The sequence below is a fragment of the Heterodontus francisci genome, chromosome 7, assembly GCF_036365525.1.
Source record: "Heterodontus francisci isolate sHetFra1 chromosome 7, sHetFra1.hap1, whole genome shotgun sequence".
Taxonomy (NCBI): Eukaryota; Metazoa; Chordata; class Chondrichthyes; order Heterodontiformes; family Heterodontidae; genus Heterodontus; species Heterodontus francisci.
The window spans coordinates 17159954-17169198 of record NC_090377.1 but is presented as its reverse complement, the minus strand read 5'-3'; the positions used below and the strand labels follow the sequence as shown (position 1 = coordinate 17169198).

Below are 9245 nucleotides of genomic sequence, written 5' to 3'. Positions count from 1 at the left end.
ATCTGTCCACCTGCAGTAGGCTAATGTAAATATAGGCACTTTCAACAATGCGCTGTCAGCACTAATTGTACATAGTGCACTTGGAGCTGTTCCTAAGGGAGTTTGCTTTGCTTATATGCTGGGCAGTTCAAGTTATGTGTCCAAACCATTCCTATTATTTGAAAGAAAACACCTATGTGATACGATATAGTCTTTGAAATAACCCTGGTAACAAGCACTGAACAGATGGCCAGTAAATGATCATTCAGCTCAAGGCTTGATCCTCAAATATGGCTCATCGGTCTTGGCATGATCTATTTAAAATGGGCTAATATTTTGGTTGTAACTGCAATGTGGTTGACTCTGAACTGCGTTCTGAAATGGGCCAGCAAGTCATTCAGTCATATTCAAGAAAATGGCTCATCATCACCTTCTCAAATATAATTAAGGATGGGCAATAAATGCTGGTCTTGTCAGCGATGCCCGCATCCTGTGAATGAATTTTTAAAAAAAAGATTTTTCAGTATCTAACCTTCTTTCTTTTTAATGGGGACACTGAGAAATTAATCCACTCTTATTGCAATACTTTAAAACAAGGAGTTAGACAATATCAGCATACATAATTGAGACTTACAATGCCTCTTTACCTCTCTCTCCTCTTTTAAGCTGGTTCTCAGTGTCAGTTAGTAGACTTCTTGCTTCTAAGACAAAAGGTTGTGGGTTTAAATCACCACTCTTGGAATTAAGTACAAAAATCAAAGCCGACACTCCAGTGCCAGTACTGAGGGAGTGCTGCACTGTCAAAGGTGCCATTTTACCATTGGGATGTCAAACTGAGGCCCCATTTGCCCTCTCAGGTGGACATAAAAGACACACGGCACTGTTAGGAAGAAGAGCGGGGGCATTCCGCCTATTCTGCCATGACATTAACAAAACATCTCCACTAATCTCCTCCTCCAGTTGTCCATCCATAGATCTCCTATTCCACCAAATGAAGAAGCACATTGTGTTCTCAGCATTCCGAACCCATGACAAACCAATAGCAGTGCTGGGCACTGTTTGTGGAGGTCACCTTGCTCTGATGGTTGCTGTAAAATTACCTATAAAATAGATTGCTGTCTGTCAGAATCCCCAGGACAGAAGTAAAGGTACTAAACCCTCCCTAAGGTTGACATTAAACTCAAGTGCCTTGGCAAACATGTGCAAAGTTAGAATCTAAGGGACATTGGAGATCTTATCCTGTGAGTCTGACAGCCTGGAATGATTTGGATGCCAGTCTGTGCTGAGTTAGATGATCTTAGCTGAGGTGGAGTGCTTACAGTTTGGGAGGAGGTAATCATCCAAGATTTTTCCCCCTGATTTCTATCAGAGACCCTGGCTCTAGGTGTATTTGTGTGTGGAAAACAGATGGGGGTAGGACTCAGATTCACAATGATGTCATTCCCCCCTCTCTTTGTAGAACTGTGCAAATCCCACACAAAAATAAATGGCCATTGAGGTAGTCGAATATGAACTGTGAAATCGTGCACCAATAATGATACAATGGTGTCAGTTGTGGATTAGTGGACAGTGGTCTCTCTCTCTCCTTTGAGTCAGAAGGTCATGGATTCAAACTCCATTCTAGAGACTTCGCCTGACACTCCAGTACACTGCTGACAGAGTGCTGCACTGTCAGAGTTCCGTCTTTTGGATCAGGTGTTAAACTGAGGCTCCATCTGCCCTCTCAGGTGGACATAAAAGATCCCATGGCATTATTCAAAGAAGAGCAGGTGAGCTTTCCCTGGTTTCCTTGTCAACAGTTATTCAGTGGCAGAGACATTAGTGGTGACTACATTTCAAAACCAGTCAATTTGCTGTGAAGTCCATTGGGACATCGTGTGGATGTGACAGGTGCCATATAAATGCAAGTTCTTCCTCTTGGAAATTGAAATATATTCTTTTGTTTTAACAGATCTTTACCATTCAGACTTTAAAAAAAAACCATCAGCCAGATACAAACTGGGCCATCAGATAGTACTGTATAACTGTGAATTAGATCTCCCTCTGGCCACAGAGTCATCGAGGCATTTACAGCACAGAAGGAGGCCATTTGGCCAATCGAGTCCATGCCAGCTCTCCACAGAACAATCCAGTCAGTCCCACTCGCCAGCTCAATCCCCGTGGTCCTGCAAGTCTATTTCTCTCAGGTGGCCATCCAACTTCCTCTTGAAGTCATTGATCATCTCCACTTCCACCACCCTTGTGGGCAGAGAGTTCCAGGTCATTACCACCCGCTGCATCTTTTTCCCAAACCTTTCAATCTGTGTCCCCTAGTTCTTGTACTATTTGTTAATGGGAACAGTTTTTTCTTGTCTAACTTATTTAAGCCTGTCATAATCTTGTACACCTCTATTTGGGGAGGTGGTGGATTAGTAGTCCAGAGGCCCAGGCTAATGCTCCGGGGACATGGGTTTGAATCCCGCCAAGGCAGTTGGTGAAATTTGAATTTAATTCATAAATCTGGAATTAAAAAACTAGTTTAATGGTGACCGTGAAACCATTGTCGATTGTTGTACAAACCCATCTGGCTCACTAATGTCCTTTAGGGAAGGAAATCTGCTGTCCTTACCTGGTCTGGCCTACATGTGACACCAGATCCACAGCAATGTCGTCGACTCTGAAATGCCCTCTGAAATGGCTTAGCAAGCCACTCAGTTCAAGGGTAATTAGGGATGGGGCAATAAATGCTGGCCTTGCCAGTGACGCCCACACCCCATGAAGGAATATTAAAAAAAATCTCCCCTCAATCTCCTTTGTGCTCAGGAGAACAAACCCAGCTTTAGGTGACGAAACCTGTAACATGCATGAGGACAATTTTGGTTTACTTGGTGCTATATAAATGCAAGTTCTTCCTCTTGAATTTCCATGCTTTTCGCTCCCCCACTGAAATTTTGACATCGACCCTGGTGTGAAGGCGTGAACAGTCACTCAGCCATTTCTACACAGTTGCAGCAGGAGATTGGAAGAACTCCTGCAGAAGTTTTTATCCACCTTATTGGAGATATTATTATATATTATGACTGGATTTAAAGAGACAGTCAATAGTATAACAACTACTTGCATTAACATAGCACCTTTAAAGTAGTAAAACATTCCAAGGGGCTTCACAAATGCATAATCAGTGAAAAAGATTAGACCCAGAGAAGACATTAGGACAGGCGACCAAATGCTCAGTCAAAGAGGTAGGTTTTAAGTAGTGCCTTGAAGGAGGAGGGAGTGGTAGAGAGGCAGAGAGGTATTGGGAGGGTATTCCAGAGTTGAAGGCACGGCCGCCAACTTTGGAGCAAAGGAAATCAACGATGCATAAGAAACCAGAATTGGAAGAACACAGAATTCCTGGAGGGTGATAGGGTTGGAGGGGGTTAGGGATCGGGACGGACAAGACCGTGGAGCATGGAAACACTTTTTTTTTTGACACAATGACGCTTCTGAGAGTTGCTGCATTTTCTAAGGTCTGTCAGATCAAATGATCTGACAAGGTCCCATCTGGCTGAGGGCGCAGGTGAACATTAATGATACCACGACAGCACTCTGTGAGCAGGGCAACCCAGTCCTCCCTCAACCATCACCAACAAGAGCATAGTCCTTACTTAAGGAAGGATGTAAATGCATTGGAGGCAGTACAGAGAAGGTTTACTAAACTAATACCTGGAATGGGTGGGCTGTCTTACGAGGAAAGATTGGACAGGCTGGGCTTGTATCTGCTGGAATTTAGAAGAGTAAGAGGCAACTTGATTGAAACATATAAGATCCTGAGGGGTCTTGAAAGCGTGGATGTGGAAAGGATGTTTCCCCTTGTGGGAGAATCTAGAACGAGGGGTCACTGTTTAAAAATAAGGGGTCGCCCATTGTAGACAGAGATGAGGAGAAATTATTTCTCTGATGGTCGTCTTTGGAATTCTCTTCCTCAAAAGGCGGTAGAAGCAGAGCCGTTGAATATTTTTAAGGCAAAGGTAGATAGATTCTTGATAAGCAAGGGGGTGGAAGGTTATCAGGGGTAGGTGGAAATGTGGAGTAATCAGTTTAGCCATGAATTTATTGAATGACGGAGCAGGCTGGGGGGTTGTGGGGGGGGGAGGGGGCGAGTGGCCGACTCCTGCTCCTAATTCGTATGTTCCTATTCACTGCTCATTGCCATTTGTGGAGTCCTGCTGAATTTGCCTGCATAAAGACAGCAACTGCATTTCAAATTAATTGTGTACTTTGGGCAGCTCACGACTCCAACGTTAATCCGGTGCCACAACCATGACACAGTTCAATCCGAAATTGGAATGCGCTGAGCATGGAATTCAGCCGAAGAAATAAATCTCCTGGGTGAAAATAACGGTCCAAAAACGCTTCTCAGCTGACTAGCAACCAATTTTCCACACATCAAAAGGGTCCACTTTGCATTTAGAAGCCGGCATATGATACTCGTGCAACTTCGTAAATAGGGGCAGTATCACAGGAGGAATGAAGTCCAGACTGACTCGAAAAAACTGTTCTTAAGTTAGTCCGAGCTTGCAGAAAAAAAAGATTAAAAGCACAGATAAACTTTCCTCCCCTCCCCCTCTTCAATTTTGGGAGGGGTGTGTATGTGTCAAAGGTTTCTGCAGACATTCCGCAGCTCGGTTTTAGTTGTCAGTCATGCCACCAGATCCATTCGTCATTCCTCCCTGATTCTGTCGATTGTTAATCGAGAAGTGAAACATTAACAAAGAAACAACAATAACAACAAAAAGCGCAGAGCTGTCAATTGGTTTACTGCAGAGAGAGAAGGGGAGCAAGGCTGCAACTTCTCATTGCAAACTTTGTTAAATTGTGTCCCAAAATGGTAAAGAACAGAATAGGTATGTGGCTAGTTCAATATTTTACAAGACTAATTTCTTGCTCATGATATTTGTCAATGGGCTTATTTAAAAGTCTTAACAGTGATCGCTGCATTGTGCCAATTAACATGTTTCTGCAGCTTGTGCCGCGAATATTTTTGAATGGAATTTATGGACCAGATTTATTTCATTGTTAAATTTGCCTCTTTTTTTCTCTCTCTCTCCCCTCACTGCTTATTCTCCCCCGCAGATAGCGAGGCGCAAAAGGACCTCTCCCCCCGCAAGAAGCAAACACGGGTTAGTATTTGCATTGATGGAAAGCGACAGAAAGTTAATATCGAAGGCTGGTTAAAAAAAAAACCCCCAAAGATTTAAACTTGAACTGAAGCAGAGAGGGCTGTCAGTGTTGGAAATGAACGGCTGTTCTTGCACTTTAGCTGTCGCTCTGGGGAATTTATACGAAAGTATCTCTCTGTTGGGCTTTGAAATATATTATTATAACTTTCTGGAGCTTATTTTATCACATTTGTGTTTATGCTAATATAGTGTAACGTAGAATGTGAGAGGAATGTGTTACTGTTTTAGGTTTTCTGAACACTTACCTATAATTTGTGTCTGTCTATGTAAGTCTGTACGTATTTGTCTGCACACTCCAGTGTGTGCATGTCTGCATGTGTCTGTTTGCAAATGTGTATCTGTGGGTATGGTGTGTGTGTGTGTGTAATGGTGTGCATATTGTCTGCATGGGTGTCGATGTGCATATGGGAGTGTGTGCGTGTGTGTGTACGTGAGCATGTGTTCCCATATGTGGGTGTGCTTGTGAGAATGTGTGCTTGTGTGTGTACGGAGAAATGTCAGTGTATGCGTCGATGTTTGTACATGTGTGGGTCCGTGTCCATTTATGTGCTTATCTGTGTCAGTGTGAGCATGTGTGTCTGTTTATCTGTGAGTGTGAACATGTGTGTCTGTGTGAGTGTGAGCATGTGTGTCTGTTTATCTGTCTGTGCGAGCATGTGTGTCTGTGTGTGTAACATAAATAGTCAGAAACCATGGGTGGCGCATATGCCAGATTCCAGTTTTGTGTTCACGATAGACTAGATCGTCAGCAAGTCCCCTCAAAAAAGCATCCTCATCCCACCCACCCTCTCCAGCAGTGTGACCAGCTTGTCCACCCTAAGTCCCTCCAGCGCGCTGTCCCCCTCCTATTCTGTGCTCACCTCTCTTAAAATTCCCTGTTCAAATTGCTCCAATTCAGTTTCTGCCCTTCTTAATTTTTTCCCTCTAACGCCCTCTGTGAAGCACCTTTGTACATTTTTCTACATTAAAGGTGTTCTGATCCAGAAAGCCAGTTGGTGAAGGATAGAACTGGAGCCAATCTTTACACGCTTTTATATTTATCTACAAAGTTACACACTATAAGTATACACCTCCTAACCCAACAACCACAGTTTTAGTCTGTTTATTTTTAAGGGAGCTCAAGTGAATCCCCAGTTAATGCCCACCACCTGCATACAATTAAACACAATTAATATACAGTGAAAAAAAGGCATAAATTTTCACAGCAGTAAGATTACTCTGGCCAAAGCCAGCCTCTGACTGTTTCCATGCTTTGTTAACCACCCTTGTCACCTTGTATTTTGATGTTAATCTCATTAGATTAAGATGGCACCAAATTGCGTCCCTAAACAGATCAACAATGATCATACGATCATATGGCTCAAGGGGCCAAATAACCTACTCCTGCTGCTAGCTCATATGTTCTTATGTAATCCCATGTTGTAATACTATATTATATTGAATTCTTTATTTAACCTTTTAATTCTGCACCATTTTCTGCTTTATTGTTTGGCTTATCATTTTACCACTTCAAATTAATATTTTACTTATTCAAATGGTTTTACTGTTTTTAAATATTTGTAATAATTAACTTACAGCAGAGACTCATGTATAAAGTAATCCGCATGTAACTTTATTGTTTCCAAGGCAGGAGGGTTGATACTGTAGTTTTCATGTAATTAGCAAAAGAACCAGGGGGAGATAAGGATAATTTATTTTATGCAACGAGTTGTTATGATGTGGAATGTACAGCGTGAAAGGATGGTGGAAGCAGATTCAATAATAACTTTCAATGGAAATTGGATATAAAAGAAAGAAAAGGGACTTGCATTTATTTAGCACTTTCACAACCTCAGGACATCCAAAGTGTTTTTTGCAGCCAATGAAACACTTTTGAAGTGTAGCAAATCTGAAAAAGAAAAATTTGCAGTGCTTTGGAGAAAGAGCTCTAATTGTCCAGTGCTTTCAAAGAGCCAGTACTGACACGATGGGCCAAATGGCCTCCTTCAATGCCATAAGATTCTATGATAAATCAGCGCACAATTTTCCATCCACAAACATGAAAAAAAAGCAATCCAGTTTACATTTATATAGCACCTCAAGCACAGAGGAAAAAACTAACAGGAACAGACCCCAAACCATGGTCAGAAAGTGAGGAAAGACAACCAAAAGCTTGGTCGTAAAGATGGGTTTAAGAACAATTTTAAAAGGTGGGGAGAGAGGCTGAGAGGTAAAGAGACATAGGCAAAGAGTTCCAGGAAGTCTGCTAGCGCCAAGGCTAAGGATGAGATGATAAACAAAGGCCCTGTCTGCCCTCTTGGGTGGATGCAGAAGATCCCATGGAACTATTTCAAAGCAGAGTAATGGGAGTTCTCCCGAGTGTCCTGGTCAATATTTATCCCTCAACCAACATCACTAAAACAGTTTGCCTCTACATTATCTCATTGCCTTTTGTGGAATCTTCCTGTGCACAAATTGACTGCCATGTACCTACAATTAAAATAGTGACTGCACTTCAGAAATGCTTACTTGGCTGTAAACCGCTTTGGGGCATCCCGAGGTCATGAAGAGCACTATGTAAATGAAAGTTCTTTATCTTGCGGTGAAGATGATGGGATGTGAATTCAGCAAGACTTGTTTGCTAGTCCAGCACCATAACCACTGTACTTTTGTCACCTGGCATTCTGGAAAGCAATGCAGTGCAGGGCAGTGTTTGGTCAATAATGATTGCTTAAATTAAAATCCCAATAAGTAAGATTAAAAACGAACTATCAACAGGCTGTAGTTACAGACCCACACTCAGCTGTGCACCAGATGTCTCAAAATTCAATGCATTCCATACCTTAAATGTTATGATTCCCAATTCACCATCTCACTCTTACAGATGATTACCTGTAATGCTCACGAGTCAGATATTCTCCATTCCTCAGCCCTTCTCCTCAAATTCCTTTCTCCACCCTTCTTCACCATTTTAGCCCTATCCTCCCAGCCACCTGTCTCTGTCCTTCATCTCTCAGTTCCATCCTCCCGTGAGCCAGTTGCCATTCAGTGAGATTATGGCCGATCTGCGACCTAACTCCATATGCCTGCCTTTGCCCATATCCCTTAATACCTTTGGAGAGCAAAAATCTATCAATCTCAGTTTAAAGTTTACAATTGACCTGGCATTTGCAGAAGGGATTTCCAAACTTCTACCACCATTTGTGTGTGGAAATGTTTCCTAACTTCACTCTTGAAAGATCTGACTCTAATTTTTAGGCTATGTCCCGTCTCTATTAATTCCCCTTAAAATCTTTAAAACTTTATTTAATCCTCTAAATGCCAGGGAATACAATCCTAATTTGTATAATCTCCCTTCGTAATTTAACCCTTGGAGTCCAGGTATTATTCTGTTAAATCTACACTGCACTCTCTCCAAATCTAAAATAAAAGCAAAATACTGCGGATGCTGGAAATCTGAAATAAAAACAAGAAATGCTGGAATCACTCAGCAGGTCTGGCAGCATCTGTGGAAAGAGAAGCAGAGTTAACGTTTCGGGACAGTGACCCTTCTTCGGAACTGACAAATATTAGAAAAGTCACAGGTTATAAGCAAGTGAGGTGGGGGTGGGCAAGAGATAACAAAGGAGGTGTAGATTGGACCAGGCCACATAGCTGACCAAAAGGTCACGGAGCAAAGGCAAACAATATGTTAATGGTGTGTTGAAAGACAAAGCATTAGTACAGATTAGGTGTTAATACACTGAATATTGAACAGCAGCAAGTGCAAACCTGAAAAAAAACAGTGGGTAAGCAAACTGAACAAACAAAGATAGAATGAAATAAATGCAAAAAAAAGATTGTAAAAAATGTAAAAAAGAATGTTAAAAAAAAGGAAGAAAAAATAACTAAAAATGAAAGTAAAATGGGGGGCTGTCATGCTCTGAAATTATTGAACTCAATGTTCAGTCTGGCAGGCTGTAGTGTGCCTAATCGGTAAATGAGATGCTGTTCCTCGAGCTTGCGTTGATGTTCACTGGAACACTGCAGCAATCCCAGGACAGAGATGTGAGCATGAGAGCAGGGGGGAGTGTTGAAATGGCA

General features: G+C 42.0%; 1 protein-coding gene across 1 annotated transcript in view; it reads left to right on the top strand.

Annotated features, from left to right (window-relative positions):
* Positions 1-4707: 4707 nt before the first annotated feature.
* slc15a2 (solute carrier family 15 member 2) overlaps positions 4708-9245 on the top strand; it is a 134131-nt gene continuing 129593 nt past the window's right edge. The window contains exons 1-2 of the mRNA XM_068034852.1: positions 4708-4847; positions 5077-5123. Of these exons, the coding sequence (XP_067890953.1) occupies positions 4829-4847; positions 5077-5123 (66 nt within the window). The 5' untranslated portion in view covers positions 4708-4828. The remainder of the gene's footprint in view (positions 4848-5076; positions 5124-9245) is intronic.